Here is a 16920-nt window from a genome sequence, read left to right on the forward strand (position 1 = left end):
TTAGGAAATTTTGAATTTTTGAACATGCCAAATTTTACTGCAATACTTTTTTAGCCTTAGTGATATTTAATACCATCTCTGTCCACAAATTTTGGTTATTGAACTAAGGGCAGGAATAACAATGGAGAGAGGTAAATGGCAGGGTCTCCCAAGGATCTGTACGAGGACCTGTGCTGTTCAATATATTCATAAAGGAACTGGAAAAGGGGGTAAACAATGAGGTGAGTAATTTTGTATTGTCTTCATAGTCAACTTTGGACTTAACTATCTTGGCAAAATTTGAAGAGTTACAAATGGATCTTACGGAACTGGGTGACAAAATTGCATTTATCAACATTGAATTTCATTTGCTAAGTAATGCACATCGTAAAACATAATCCCAACTATACATATAAAATGATTAGGTCCAAACTAGCTGTTACCAGTAAAGAAAGAGATCTTGGAGTCATCATGGATAGTTGTCTGACAACATCTGCTCATTGTGCAGAGGCAGTCAAAAAAGCTAACAGCATGCTAGGAACCATTAGGAAAGGGATAGATAAGACAGAAAATATCAAAATGCCACTATATAAATCCAAGGTACACCCATACCTTGAATACTGGGTGCAGTTCTTGTAACTCCATCTCAAAAAAAGATATATTAGAATTGGAAAAGGTGCAAAGAAGGGCAACAAAAATGATTAGGGGTATGGAACAGCTTCCCTATGAGGAGAGATTAAAAGGACTAGGACTGTTCGGCTTAGAAAAGAGATACTAAGGTGGGATATGATAGAGGTCTATAAAATCATGATTGGTGTGGGCAGAGTGAATAGGGAAGTATTTACCTCAGAACACACGAACCAGGGGTCACGCAATGAAATTAGCAGGCAGCAGGTTTAAAACAAACAAAAGGAAGTATTTCTTCACACAAGGCACAGTCAACCTGTGGAACTCGTTGCCAGGGGATGTTGTGAAGGCCAAAACTATAACTGGGTTCAAAAAAGAATTAGATAAGTTCATGGAGGTTAGGTCCAGCAATGGCTACAGGGCAAGATGATCAGGGATTTAACCCCATGCTCTTAGTGTCTCTAAACCTCTGACTGCTAGAAGCTGGGACTGAACAACAGAGGATGGGTCACTCAAAATTGCCCTGTTCTGTTCATTCCCTCTGAAGCATCTGGCAGCAGCTGCTGTCTGAAGACAGAATACTGGTTTAGATGGACAATTAGTCTGACCCAGTATGGCCGTTCTTACGGTCTTAGGTTCATCTAAGGATGTTGCTGCTGCAGCCACAGGGCTCTTTGTCCAGGATATCAGTGCTCTCTGCGCCCCGTGAGAGACAGCTGGTCTGTATGCACTCCCATGTTTTGGTGTTTAACGTTTATCTCTGTATTATTCTTACATAAGGAACCGAATGGATCCCTTCCCCCTCACAAATGCAACTCCTGCGGGCTTTTAGAGAGAGATAGATGTAACTAAAGGGAGGTGGGGACTTAGGTATTATCTTTATTCCATGTTTGTACTGTTGTATTAAACAACACTGACAACATGCAATGGCTATTTTCTGTGCGTTTATTTCACTAAAGGCGGGATAATATGCACGTTGGATTTTTGTAACATTATCAAGGGGTTTTGACTCAATGCCCATGTTAATAATTGTCCTGTGAAGACTTCCATAGGGCTGCAGGAATGGTATGAGTGTGAGAATAATGGAAGTGCCATCACTGAGCACTGCAGATTTGTGTATTTAGGAAGAAGGGAGATCCCACTCACATACCCCGGAATAGGATCTACAGGGAACAGCTTGCACTGTAGAGACCCTCTCGCTGCGGCTGCTGTGGGAGCTCTCTGGCCACCAAGCTCCCCTGGGAGCCAAGCACCTGCTCAGTACTTTGAGGGAGTTATCTGAAAAAATCAAAATGGCGTACAGTTTGGCCCTCTGAGTGCTACCCAATAGCACATACAAAACAACTTCTCCTGCTGAGGCATCTGACGCACTGTGCAACATCATTAAAATCACCACGCACTCCGCATGGCTACACCTGTCCTGCTGCACGTCTGCTTTTCAAACATGGGGAGAGGGTGGGGTTAACTGAGCATGGGGAGTGGGTGGGGTTAATGAAGGCTCTCGTTAGCCCTCGGAGGTATGGAACACCGGCCTTTACACACCTACGTGCTGAGTGGAGCTTCCAAAGGTGGCGTGTTTGAAAAGGTGTTTGAAACTTGGGCCTGCAGATCCACACGCCCCACTTCACTGACACGTTAATTGCAGCCCCACCCGACTCAGCAGGGAGAAGGATTTGCTGTGATGATCTCAGAGCCGTGCGCAGCTCTCTGTTATGTGAGCGCTTTCCTCACGCACTGGGGGACCTTATTTTAGAAACTATTTTACATGAAAATTCACATAATAAGGAATTTAACAAGGACTTACGCTCATTCTTCCTCTTCCTCCTTTGCTTGAGAGGCCCTACATCCTGCAGGGGCTGCACCCCATGAGTTTTGGGGGTCCTTAGCATGCTATCCCCTCTGAGGCGAGGTTCGGACGTGCGGCATTCTGGTGCCATTAATGTTCTCTCTCTCGACAGGACTCCGAATCACTGGACAGGTGCATACAGAGTACCTTATCCGTGCTCTACCCTCCGTTTGAGGCCACAGCAGCCACGGTTCTGTGCCAGGTTTTTGACGTGGTGGAGAAGACGTACCGCGGGGATGGACTGCGCTACCTCATAGATTTCCTGATTCCAGCAAAGCACATCTTGCAGTGCATTCAGCAGGATGCCTGTGTAAGTATCGTTCTCTCCCAGACTCCTGTATATAGCTCCCCAGGAGACTTTTCTTGTAGCAAAACCAACGAGGAGTCCTTGTGGCACCTTAGAGACTAACAAATGTATTTGGGCATAAGCTTTCGTGGGCTAGAACCCACTTCATCAGATGCATGAAGTGGAAAATACAGGAGCAGGTATAAATACATGAAAAGATGGGAGTTGCCTTACCAAGTGTGAGGTCAGTCTAACGAGACAATTCACTTAACAGCAGGATACCAAGGGAGGAAAGGTAACTTTTGAAGACTAAAAAGAATAAGTGGACACAAATCTGACATCAGGAATCATAACATTCAAAAACCAGAAGGAGAACACTTCAGTCTCTCTGGTCACTCAATAACAGACCTAAAAGTGGCAATTCTTCAACAACAAAACGTCAAAAACAGACTCCAACGTGAAACTGCAGAACTGGAATTAATTTGCAAACTGGACACCATCAGATTAGGCCTGAATAAAGACTGGGAGTGGTTGGGTCATTACAAAACCTAAACCTATTTTCCCTAATACTAATTTCCCCCTACTGTTACTCACATCTTCTTGTCAACTGTCTGAAACGGGCCACTCTCATTACCACTTCAAAAGTTATCTTTCCTCCCATGGTATCCTGCTGTTAAGTGAATTGTCTCGTTAGACCAGTGGGTCTCAAACTTTTGTACTGGTGACTCCTTTCACGCAGCAAGCCTCTGAGTGCGACCCCCCCCACCCTTATAAATTAAAAACATTTTTAACACCATTATAAATGCTGGATGCAACGCGGGGTTTCAGGTGGAGGCGGACAGCTCGCGACCCCCCATATAATAATCTCCCAATCCCCTCAGGGGTCCCGACCCCCAGTTTGAGAACCCCTGCATTAGACTGACCTCACACTTGGTAAGGCAACTCCCATCCTTTCATGTATATATACCTGCACCTGTATTTTCCACTCCGTGCATCTGATGAAGTGGGTTCTAGCCCACGAAGGCTTATGCCCAAATACATTTGTTAGTGTCTAAGGTGCCACAAGGACTCCTCGTTGTTTTTGCTGATACAGACTAACACGGCTACCACTCTGAAATCTGTCACCATGCAAGACACTGTTTTCTTGTAGCGTTAGTCCGTAAAAGTGCTGGCAAAAAGTATCAATGTATTTCTTTATGTTTATAGTTAGTTTATAGTATGTGGACAGGCAGATCGACAAGAAATGGTTGAGGATTAGTTATTGAAACCTACATTCCAGAAATCAGAAGTGGGCTGGTGCCTTTGTGTAGAGCATAAACAGAGGCCCCGAATGAAAGGACTGAAGGGAGTGTCAGCTGAGTCTCTTTCTGAACCTTTACCGAGGTAGACCTGACTGGAATATGGTAGTTTCTATCCCCTAGAGTCTCCTCAGTGATACGGAGTTGGAGGCCAGATTCTGCTGCTGGCAGGAGAACACTCTGGATGAAACGTTGCCAGTCGGTGTTTTGCCCAGAACTCCCACTCCTTGTTAATGGTTGCTGGACTGTTCCCAGACTCAGTAGCCTCGAGGAGTCACATTACATTGCTGCTAGTATGATGCTGAGATTAGCATTTGCCAGCGCTAAGCCTTCAAAAATCATGAGTCAGGCCCTCCAAAGTTATTGCATTGGCTTAAAAATCATATGATCTTTAAAAAAAATAACACACAGGGTTTTTTTCTTTGTCTTCTGGATTCTGAGCCTTTAGGGTGCACTTGGGTCACATTTTCAAGGTTTTCTCTGCCACCAGGAGTGCTAGAAACTTCTTATTGAAGAAATGAAAGCTGAGATTCTTGCGTGATCACTTGCCTCCAGGAGTTGGGGATTTAAGAAAAACAACAAATATCATGAGAATTGCGATGAAGGCTGGGGCAGGTTGGGCTGCAGTTCCCCTCCCAGTCAGAGGGAGGGATTGGCTAACTCTTGGTGATTTCAGCCAGTCATTCTTTGAGAACAAGGCCTGCTGGGATATGTAGTCCACCTGGTAGCTCTATTCAGACCCTAGAGCCTGGCAGAGCATGTTGGGAAATAAGGGGAGATTATGAGAGTTCCCCAGGGCGAGCGAGACGCCTTGTGGCAGCCCCCTGGGACTTGCTGCTCTGCAGTGCCTGTGGGGCAGCCCCCCTGAACAAATGCCTGGCACTGCCGCCTTAGCAAGTCCACGGCGAAGGAAGGGACTTCGGCTCCTGCTGCAGGCAGCTTCTCCCCTCCAACTGGCTGCCTTCCTGCTTCCCGCCTGCTGGGGGAGAACAGCCAGTCCGGGCTGCCGGCGCTCCCGCCCCTCCGGTGCCAAGGAGTGTTGGGCAGGCAAGTGGGAGGGCTGAGAGGAGACTGGGAGAAGCAGAGCCAGCCGCATAGCTCTGGGGCAGGTTTTTTGCCCTCCTCCCCCCGCCCTCCCACCGACAGTGGGTTGGCGCCTTCCTCCCTCCTCCTCTCTGTGCTGCACCCTGGGAAGGGGCAGAAGAGGAGCCCTGCTGGAGCTGCTCCCCTTCCCCCGGCCTGGGAGTGGGGAGTGCCCCGGGGCTGCTCTCTCAGGCCTGGAGGTGCAGTCTGCACCGGGCAGAGCCTCCACAGCTGCAGGAGGAGCAGGGGTGGCGCTGTCAGCCAGGGGCAGATTGACTGACTGGGGCTGGGGGTGCGTAAGGAATGGAGGTCGGTGTGCAGGGGACACAGGCACATCATGCTGTATACAAGAGCTGGCCTGGCCAAACCAATTGTCACACACAGGGGGTTGGTGGGGGGTAGTCAAATATCAGGAGACAGACCAAAAATCCATGATTAATTCCCAGCTCAGAACCACTTGGTAGCAACTGGATGGTATTTTCCCAGAGCCTGTTAGGTGGCTGACTACTACCCCTCCTGCTAGAAGCCCTGCTGTGCTCCCTCCATCAGCTCTCCTTGTACCTGCACCTCCTTCAGCCAGCCTGCTGCTGTGGCCTCCTACCGTGGGCCAAGATATTTTGGCCCCCATCTGCCAAGTGTAGACCCTCAAATAGTGGCAGATAATTCCAGATAATAGTGCAATATTCCAGCAGGGTTTAACCCCGGTTCCTGAAATGATGCCCCGTTGCCCATACTTGTCAGAAATGGGTCATTCTCCTAATGTAACTGGGTTAGAGACACTCCAGAAACCCTGTTTAAAAAAACAGAGAACCTACATTCTACAGAAGAAAACGAAAACCTTAAGCAGGCCCCATATTGACCACTTCAGCATTGCTTTGCTAGCACAGGCTTGAATTTTCTTCATTCAGATCCCTCTGTAAAACACATCTCACTCCTGAATCCTTTCGGTGGTAGCCCACAAAGTATATAGAGAAGGGAAGCCTATAGCAAAGGGAAAAAGGCAGCTTGCCGTCTCAACCTGCACGCGGGTATCTTGTGTACTGAGGTCTACGTCTAGTGTAGATTGTGAGCACCTTAAGGCAGGCAAACATCACCAATGCTTGCACAGCCCATGTTTCATTGCAGGTAGTTGGTAAATAACACCTGGCCACTTGCGCTAGTGAGTAAAAGACTCTGCCTGCAGCCTTTGAAAACTGTTCATGTTAGTACTGTACAGTAAATCATCTGCAAATTTGCAATAAGTAAGCCGTTGTCTGGTTGCATTGGCTTAGGTACATACATTGTCTTGGTTGCTAGAGAAGTTCAGAATGTTTGGAATTCCTTTCTCATTCAGTTCCCTCTGCCCCAGTAAGTCACAGCGGAGAGAGAGGTGGGGTCTTCTGGCTTGAGCATTGCTCTAGGATGTGGGAATTCTTCTGTGTTCTAAACCCAGCTTCTCTGTGCCCTTGGCCAGGTCACTTCACATCTTTGTGCCTCATTTCCCCCATCTTTAAAACAGGGATAATAATTGTGCACGAGGCCACCTTGCAACATGTTAATTTCTTATGCTTAACAATCTGTTCTGCCTTGTATGTAGCTATGACACTCTGATTACCTTTCCCAGACCTGAAGAAGAGCTCTGTGTGGCTTGAAAGCTCGTCTCTTTCTCCAATAAAAGATATGACCTTCCCCACCTTGTCTCTCTCATATCCTAGGACCAACACAGTACAGCAACACTGCAAACTGTGATAGGGAGCCAGTCATCTTTTCTGTCACAAAGACTGTGGTGACCTCTTTCTATCACTGGTGCTGAAATGCTTTTCTCCTCCCCATAGGTTCAGTACAGCGGATTGCTGTTCCACCATGAAGGTTGGCCTCTCTGTGTCCATGAGAAGATTGTAGTCCAGCTGGCCTCCATAGACTGGCGAGCCTTAAAGCCTGGTGACTTCTACCTGCAGGTGGTGCCCTACCTAAAGAAGTTGCCACGAATAGTACTGAAATGTCTGGCAAACGACAAACATAATGTTGAGGAAGTTGTGGTCCCAGAGGTCTCCTACACCTCTATTTTTTCCGTGGAATGGTTGGAGTCCATCAATGGAGAGCGGATGGGTACAGCGCTGGAAAATTGTTTACTAGCCTCTGATGATAAAATATTCCGGGTTCCCTGGGTTAAAGTCGTCAATCCTGAATTTATTGATAAACCAAAAATAATTGAAAATACTATCACAGCTCTCAAAATGGCTAAAGAATCTTCAAATTTGTGCTTCCCAATGGAGCATCCCAAATGCAACTCACCTGCTCCTGGACGTCCAGCTTTGCAGGAGCAAGAAGTGATGCAGGACAATTTGGTCATTAGCAGGACTGCTCAGGAATCTGCTGACACCGTTGCCAATGGTGTGAGTCCTGTGCCCCTGGAGGACTCTGAAAGCGACCCTGAAGGAGAGTACGTAGAGCTCACGGAAGTTTCATTTTCAAGATTTGGGCCACAAGTGGGCTCCTTAACCCAATCGATCGCCTTAAATTCTAGAACTCAGCCCAGACGAAGAGTGCATGTCTCTAAAGACAAACACAGGCGTATTGTCCTTCGGGACAGTGGCACGTACTCCAAGAACTTGGTTTGTTCAGCACTTACACAAAAGCAGCATGGTCAGACGGACACACCGAGGGCCTCTTATTCTGGGGCTCATGAAAATGGAATTCATTTGGAAAACAACAAAACGATGCGACATGGTGAAGTGTTACCAAAAAGTCAGCTGGAATCAAATGATCCTGGCAGTGTGGGGAATTCAGACTCCAACTTTCACCCAGCTGCATCTCCAGCCAGCAGTGCGGAGAGTTCATCCTCCGTGGGGCAAGGGGCACACAGTGAGCACACGATAGACTGGAGATATGCAATGTGCAGTTACAATGATGTTTGTGCTGGAGACAGTGCTGAATGCAAGGAACAATTAATAGAGACTCCTGGAAAAACGGAAGCTGAAAGCGATGTCCGTGGGGCAGAAACTGGCAAAGACACCACAGAGCCGAGCCCAGAAGCACTTCCATTTAATGCTGCTGCTAGGGAGGGAATGCAAAACCAATTGAGAGCCCATGAGCTCAGTGACAGCACCCAGGTGTATTTTGCTCCTGTTTCTGTCACAGAACATTCCACAGCACACTGCAGACTTGAGGAAGACTCTGGCCTTCAGATTACATCTGAATCCTCAGGTCTGACAGAACAATGCTTCCGTTCATCAGTGGATGTGCCAGATAGAATTGTAGAACACAATCACTGCAGTAATCCGCTAGCAGAACATAGTCCTCCGTTAAGTCAGCCCGCAAACCGAGGACAAGCAGACCAGTTAGGAGAAGTAGGCAGTGGAGTTAGTGTTGAGGAAGTCTGCAAAGAGACTGACGAACCAACATTCACTGGGAACGAGAAGCAGCCTAGCCATACATACTCCTCTGCTGTTGACAGGGGGATGGATGGATACTTGCCACAGGACAAAGGACAGGAGGTCAGGGGCTGTACACAACAGAAAGTAGAAGAAGCCAAACTACTCCAAACCTCTGGGCTAATAGAGATCAGACAGACAGCAAACCGGCTAGATAACAATGGCACAATGGTAGGTGTACATACAGAGAGCTCCTGCCAAATTGAAACCAAAAGGGATGGAGAGAAATGTGAGGAGAAACAAAGCTGTGTGGAAATCCAGTGTCACAAAAGTGTAGCGAACTCTGTGCTATTGCAAACCCCAAGGGAAGGGGTTGGCCTGGAACGTGTGGCAGGACGGGATTTGCAAGGGGGGCCGGAGAACAAACAAGCTGTTCCTGAACAAGAGGGGTCATGCGGAAGGACCATCCCAAAGGCTGGGAATGAGTCGGCAGCCTTGGAAACTCTAGACATGCTGAAACCCAAAGCAGAGGAACTGGAGGCCACACTGCCATCTTCTCCACCTACTGATGGGGAGAACACTAAGAGGCCAATGCAGCTGGCTGAATGGAGCAGCAATACAAAACCCACCCCTTCCAAGCAGGAAGCAGCTTCTCAGGATTCACCTTCTAAAGGTAAGCATCTATCCTCTGTATTTGAGACACACACACATACGGAGAGAAGGGCCCAGACAGCCTACCCCTGACAGGCAGCTGCCTCCTGGAGGAAAAAATTTGGCAAATGTTAAACACTAATTATATTTGTGCATTTAGAGGAGCCTATGGCTGAGAGAGAATTCTGGAAGCATTTATCTTGGCACTATGAATGTATACCGGCAGGAGAGGTATTCTCACCCAGAATCACTATGGCCTGGGCTTGTCATCCTACATTCAAGTGGATATTTTGTCCAACACAACATTGCCAATCTTTAAAGCCCTTCCGTTGACCAGGTAATCCCCACTTCCCATGGTAATGTGCACTTAATAAATATGCACAATAGAAATGTGTAATAATCATAGAAGATTAGGGTTGGAAGAGACCTCAGGAGGTCATCTAGTCCCACCCCCTGCTCAAAGCAGGACCAACCCCACTAAATCATCCCATCATAATAGAATGTATATTGTTCTGACCCTTTTATAATTGAAGGCCAGATCTGGGAGGTTACCTGGGGCAGAAGGCTACAGCAGAAAAAGGCCACAGGAAAACAGAGAGGCTTTTTAATGTGACCTGAACACCAGATTTGGACTCTGGTGAAGCAGTGTAGAAAGCAAACCCTGGTACTGAGGACCCCCACTGAAAACGCCCTCTCTCCAACTCACTTATGATTCAACTAGCAGGCTGTTAGCCTGAGTGGCCTGGCTAATCGCAACGTTTCACATGGGGAAATGAAGGCACAGTGAGGTTAAGTGGCTTGACCCAAGTCACACAGTGTTTCAGTGGCTGAGCTGGGATCAGACCCCAGATCACCTGACTTCCAGGCTTGTGCATTAATGAAATCACCATCCTTCCCACAGAGGAAATTGGGCACACAGTTAAAATTTCAGGTTCCTGCACAAGGTTATATGGATGTAGTGTCTATTCAGACAGTGCAATGCTAGAGTCATAGTGTCTCGAGAGTTAGCAGAGCTACAGACCTAACCGTGCAGTTCAAATCTTCCAGAACATTGCATGGGCACAGGACACTCCAGTTAGACATCTCTAAGTCAGGGGAAAATTAGCAGGGGCTGGAATAGTAGAATGAGAGGACAGTTGAAAGGCTATGGGAAACAGACCGTGAAACTGCATTAGCTAGAGCTTGCCTGACCAAATCTAAAGAAACAGATCTTGTGGGGTCTCAGTAGACAGATGGGAGCTTCCATACAGTGCCTGTACTGTAGACACAAAATCCCCACCTTCCTTTTGTTGCACTACAGCCATAACTGAGCTGTGGGATCCGGTTACAAGCATAGTTGTTGTTACCTGACTGTTACGTGTCCAAAAGTTGCAGTATAGTCCGGGCCTAATTACGTCCCTGTAATTGGGCTAACGTCCTATCCTGTGTCTCTTGGACTGGCCATGTCTACATTGCAATCGGGAGGGGTGATTGCAGCATGTGTAGACGTAGCTAGATCAAAGTTAGCTCTAGTAACAATAGCAGTGAAGCCGTGGCAGCGGGGGTGGATGCCAGGGGGCTAGCCCTGCCCTCTTAGGACCCTGGGTATATCTACCGGTGCTGCAGTCACACCTCCTGATTGCGGTGTAGACATACCCACAGCGAGGGCGTGTCTACACTAAAGCATCAGGACACACTGTGACGGAACCGGGTTTCCTGGCAGTTATAGGTGTAGAGAAGATTGGGCCTCAGTGTTCGTGAAAGTGACGTATTGGCAGCCGGGGAAACCAACTTGCTCTACCTGTTGTTCTGGTTCATTGTGGGTGAGTTCCCCCTGACAGTGCTACCCCACTAATGAACATCGGTCCTGACCAGACACACCCACACAAAGAATAGGAGTTCACTTCCATGCCCAGTGTGTAGGCTTTTCAGTGGTGGATGCTAGTACTTAACAACTGTGATGTCCCCTTAGAATGAGACACTCTCCACATGGGCTACAAAGCAGCCATTGGATGGTAACTGGTTTTAGTCATCGCTGTCCTGTGCCAGATTTTGCTTGATGACCCAGAGGTGAAAGGCCCATGGCTGGAAGTCAGAAAACCTGGGCATTCAGGTTGCCACACACTTTTTTAATGACCCCAATGTCTCTTCGCCTCAATGTTTCCGTCTGAGGAGTCCAAAAATAACTGATTCCAGTTGAGGTTATGAGATAATGAAAGTGAGAGATGCTGGCTGCTCTCCAGTTCACGTGCAATGTCTAATCACTGCAGTAGTGGAACTTAGTGACATAATACTTAGAGGGAAAGCAAAGGGCCTTTCTATTTCAAAAATACATTAGGTTTTAAAGGACATGACAGTGGAGATATTGCAGAAATAGGTGAGTCCCGGCCTGGATGTTGCTATTCTGAGCCGTGGCCCTTCAGTTGAAAGGTCTTGTGTTAAAAATACTTTACTCAAAATATGAGTTAAGGGGTAGGGAAAACCAAAATGTTGTTTCAAAGCTGGGGGTACTTGGCTTTTAAAAATACTCAGAGTGTTTCCTTACCACTGGCACTACAATAAATTAAAGTGCAAAAGGGGATAATGTACCTCGCAGAGATGTGGGAAGCTTAGTTCGGTCGATAACATTTGTGAGGGCTTTGAGATCCTTGGATGGCAGGTGCTTGTTTAATTCATTATGATTCATCTCGCCATTTCTAACCCAAACAACGACTAAGCCCTCGTCTGCACCTAAAACTTAGGTCAACCTATGTACATCACTTCGGATTTGAAAAATTCATCCCACCGAGAGATGTTGTTAAGCCGACCTGAGCCCCAGTATAGACACTGCTAGGCTGACCGAAGAATTCTTCCATCAACTAGCTATTTTCTGTCAAGGGGGTGAATTTACTACAGAACAGAAGAACCTCTTCCCTCACTGTAGTAAGTGTCTACACTGCAGTGGTGCCACTGTAGTGCTTGTAGTGTAGACATAACCTTAGATACACAATTCCAAAGTGAACTAGACACAATATTTGCTATCCTTTTAGTATTCATTTCCAGCCGCGTTCCCTGCCAGCTGTTCTGTCTGTAAGTTCTAAGAGTTACAGAGTGAAATTCTTGATTGTTCAGTTCATAGACTCGTAGAACTGTAGGATTAGAAGGGACTGCAGGGGTCATCTAGTCTTACCCCCTGCCAGTTCACGTTATAGTTGAGGTTGTAAAACTGTTGCCATTATAATCCCATATGTTATCCCACCCCTGACTTCCCGAGACAGTCCCACATTGAGCTGAAACATACTTTGCTTGATCTCTGCCCAAAAGTGAACTGTCTTTGGAAAGTCTAAGCAAAGCCCCTTCTGCTGTGTCTGAGTTGGGAGAGCAAACCGGCGCTGCTCCCACTTACAGACATTCCGGCTGCCATTTCCCCTGCACTGATAACAGAAAGACAAGTCAGGGTTGCCGAGGAAGGAGTCCTCATTTGGAAAAAAAAGAGTTGGCTATTAATGAAATAGTTATGTGACTGATAAATCACTTCCGAGCACGCTCAGCAGCGTCTAAGATTTTTTTTACCGCCCCGCCCACTAGTGATGTCATGTTACAGTGCACACTGGGATCAGGCCAGAATCGTGGACTGTGCTGAATTTGAAAGAGCTGAGGCTCTTAGGCTGTCGATGGGCCCAGTGAAATACTTACCTCATGAAGCCCAGGAATTGGCTTCTTTTCACAACCAAGCATTGTGAAGGCGGCACTGCTCCAGCACGGCTAGGCCCCTGCTGCCCAGCTGGCTCTGGCTTCCTGGCCTTCTGGTCTGGGAAGCCCAGTGGCCTGCAGTCCCCTGTAGCTCACTCCCCCTTTTCCTTCTCTCCCCTCTCCCTTCTAGTCTTCTCGTGCGCTTGTTCCTTACAACTGCCTAGGTTCCTCCTTCTTCCTTCTAGTCCCGCCCCCTGGGCAAATGGAAGTCAAAGGCCAGTAGCCCTTTCTTCCTCTGGCATCTCCAGGGGCAACAGTCTCTTCTCTCTCACTTCTCCTCGGGTTCCCCCTTCCAGTCCTCCTGGCATAGTCTCTCCCTTTTAATATCTCTAGGTTCCCCTTTCTTTCCTACCCCCTCCCCACACTGGGAGGCCAGCACGGAGAGCCACAAGGCGTTGAGGAGCGCTAGCCTCTGGCAGCTCCAGCAGCAGCAGCCTGTAGAAGACAGTTGTACCCAGTGTTTTTTCCAGCTATCGTTGTCCAGCCCAGATAGTGGGAATTGGGACATTGAGTGGAACTTCGGGGCGGATGGCTAGTGTGCCAGGGCACTGGATCAGGACTGACTCAGCTGTGAATCACCTGGGTTTGCTTGGGGTCCAGTTAAGTGCTGACCCCCCTGCCGATGGCAGCACAAAGGGTGAGGCCATGAGCATGCACAATTCATTCATATTTTTGAAAAAATGTCTCTGGTAGAATCACTTACTTGCAGCTTTGATCTGTGCTGTGGCGAGAGTGGCTGTACCTCTGAGAGATGCCGTTCCTCATCAGTTCAGTCAGGGCTTCAGTGTTCTGCAAACATATTTGTTCTTGCATTTAATACATTACAAATAGTGATGTAGTCTAGGTGCAGAAGCAGAGGGGGTGTATTCCCTGGTTTGGGTGAGGAGTGATGAATGCTTAGCTCAGAGCTGCCCTGCTATCTGTCTCAGTGCTGGAATGATGAGAGTGAGACGTTCCCATGTGCTGAATTCCTTTCAGGCTCTTTCCAGTTCTCTCTTTGTGGTTTGTAGCAGTTACCTTTCCTTGCTGCTCCAGATGGACACAGCTTTGCGAGTTACCCTCCTGGGTGACCATTGTGGCTGTCGCGCCTTCTAGTGTCTAAACACATACAGAGGTTTATGACGCTGGTACTGCTTCTAAGCTTGGTTGATAAATGCAATAGTGTTGATTTAATAGACTTAGATTTCTGTAAGGCATCAGACTTGGTGCCGCACAACATCTTGATTAAAAAACTAGCCCAATCTACAGTTAACATGGCATGCGTTAAATGGATTAAAAACTGGCTAACTGATAGCTCTCAAAATGTAATTGTGAAGTGGAATTATCATTGAATAGGGGTGTTTCCAGTGGGGTCCCACAGGGATTGGTTCTTGGCCCTATGTTATTTAACGTTTTTATCATGAACAGGAAGAAAACATAAAATCATGCATAAACAGGGAAATCTTGAGTAGAAGTAGAAAGGTTATTTTACCTCTGCATTTGGCACTGGTGTGACTGCTGCTGTGTCCAATTCTGGTGTCCACAGTTCAAGAAGGACGTTGATAAATTGAAGAGGGTTCAGAGAAGAGACACAAGAAAGATTAAAGGATTAAAAAGTGATGGACTGAGGGAGCTCAATCTGCTTATTTTAACAAAGAGAAGGTTAAGGGGTTACTTGATTACAGTCTTTAAGTATCTACATGGGGAACAAATATTTAGTAATGGGCCCTTCAGTCTAGCAGAGAAAGGTGAACGTGATCTGATGGCTGGAAATTGAAGCTAGACAAAATCAGACTGGAAAGAGGGTGTAAATTTTTGAGGGTAATTAACCATTGGAACAATTTACAAGGATTGTGGTGGATTCTCCTTCAGTGACAATTTTTAAATCAAGATGGGCTGTTTTTCTAAAAGATCTGCTCCAGGAATTATTTTGGAGAAGTTCTCCGGCCTATGTCATATGGGAGATCAGACTAGATGATCACACTGGTCCACACTGGCTTTGGAATCTATGTATCTATGAAACCCTAATCTCCTGCCTCCCAGTACATGGTCCAAGCACAAGGCATCCTTCCTTTCACTTATCTGGGGTAGGCCAGTTTATCCTGAGGTAGACTCCATCGGAGAATGATGTCATCATAAGATAACCAGCAAACTCTTCAATGTGTCCGTGATCCTCAGGCCTGGAACCCGTCCCTGTGCCTACCTGCTGCCCAGAGTTCTTGTAGGGCACAAACGCAGTGTAAAGCTGGGCAAAGGGAGCTTGCAAGTAGCATGGGATGGGCGTCAACCTATAAACAGCAGCATTCACTCCTCGAGTTCCCAGGGATCCCACTTCAAACCACAGTTGAAGAGATACAGCTTTCTGGGTACAGCTGTTTAACTAAGTAGCTCCAAATGTGTCTCTGTTTGTAAATAAGGTGCATAGTGACGGCAGCTGTTGATGCAGCAGTTTACTCAGTAACGGTTGAAGAGCTTTGGGGTGCCAGACGTCAGTGCGGTCCTGGCAGGTCTCTTGTGTCTGGAGTTTGTTCGCTGACACCTCTGACTGGGGATGTGATTTGCCCCCAGGCTCCTGACACCAGTGGGATTATTCTTATCTTACAGGAACACGGCTGAAAGGGGGAGAAAAGATAAAAGAAGAAATGTGCACAGATTCGTGGGAGCCAGTGGGTCGAGTCTGTTCCCCGGAGGAAGGCTCAGCAGCGGTTATTCACCAGGAACCCCCATCTTATGTGGTACCCAGAAGTTTTCAAACTGCACCCGTCACAGCGAAGGACGTGAACCTCGACGTGCTCATGAGTGGAGTTGCCTGTCTGCCAGGTGAGTAACTGAGCCAGAGGGACGGGCAGGAAGCGTTATGCTGCAGGAGGGCGGATGTAGGTGTGCTGCTGATAGGGATGCATTTTAGACTTCCCCGTGGGGCAGGAGGTCTGTGTGTGCCGTATTCCTTTCACTAGAAACATTTCTGAAATTCGGTCCTCAAATCCCAGGCCAGCTCTTGGAGCTTTCAAGCCGAGTCGGGGACTGGCAGGAAACAGGAACTCACTCTCAAGAAGGACGAGATAATTTGCATCCAGGAATCCTAATGTAACTATAGCTTGTGGCCAAGATGGAGTCCACTCTGCGGGATGGCTGCAGTCAAGGACCGGTGCGCCCCTTCCACCCCAGGGGCACCTGTTCCAACCCCCAACGTGAATACATACACACTGGAACAGTACAGTGAATATAGGAAAGGGAAATACTTATTTACAGAGGGATGGATTTAGAAAAACAGCATGGAGAAGACAAGTGCATGTGCTCAAACACACACAGACACACCCCCTCTAATGGGATGTTAGACACGGGTAGGGGTTATGGGAACACCATGGTTACAGTGAAGAGAGTAAACACAGTTTTATAAGGGGTAGGAACTAACAGAGGAAGTTCAGAAGAAACTTTCCTCTGGGCAGGATGTTTCATTAGTCAGTTGTGGCACTTGCACTTTCCTATGAATTATCCAGTACCAGCCACTGATGGAGACAGACCCCTTGTCTGATCTGGTCAGGTAATTTCTATACTCCTATGCGGGAGTCAGGGGAAAGTTTAATCCAGTTTTTGCGGTTAATAATTCAGAGGACAATAACTGATGCTTCAGAAAAAGGTGAAAACAACCCCTACTGAACCTGACCATTGTAGCATCTTGTCCATAAAGAAAGGATTCCATCCTGATCTCTCCGGCAGTCAGCTGATGCCCTGGAGCATGAGAGTTTTGATGACTTCTCTCTTAACTCACAGAGCTATATATAGTATTAATGAACTCTTTCTATTTTAGCACCATTTTCTGGTCTTGTACTGCCCTGAACAGAACACAATATTACAGGTGCAATAACAGTGCTGCTGATTTATTTAATCTCCCTTTCAGACCTGACTTTAGAAGAACAAAGACCATTTAATGGTCCTGCTCCCTGAAAAGGGGCTAACCCTACTTGTGATTTCCCCTCTGTTTTAAATAATGCCTGCTTGGGGCCCTGGCTCTCATTACCGGACTCCACTGAGAGATTTGCTCCTAGCAGGGCAGATCTGTTTATTTGGGGCCCCTTGTGCCCTCACTGAAATCACTTATTTACT

At 47.2% G+C, this 16920-nt stretch overlaps 1 protein-coding gene across 3 annotated transcripts in view; it reads left to right on the plus strand.

The window, feature by feature from the left end:
• Positions 1-16920, plus strand: part of LOC112107524 (puratrophin-1-like) — a 155888-nt gene that overhangs the window by 32658 nt on the left and 106310 nt on the right. For 2 of the 3 annotated variants that reach the window (XM_026652648.2, XM_026652649.2), the window contains exons 2-4: positions 2565-2762; positions 6934-9145; positions 15418-15633. In XM_026652648.2, the coding sequence (XP_026508433.1) occupies positions 2565-2762; positions 6934-9145; positions 15418-15633 (2626 nt within the window). Of the gene's footprint in view, positions 1-2564; positions 2763-6933; positions 9146-15417; positions 15634-16920 lie in introns of those variants that run through there. The other variant, XM_026652650.2, reaches the window with a different exon arrangement.

The sequence above is a fragment of the Terrapene carolina genome, unplaced genomic scaffold (assembly GCF_002925995.2).
Source record: "Terrapene carolina triunguis isolate 2854851 unplaced genomic scaffold, T_m_triunguis-2.0 Scaffold130, whole genome shotgun sequence".
Lineage (NCBI taxonomy): Eukaryota > Metazoa > Chordata > Testudines > Emydidae > Terrapene > Terrapene triunguis.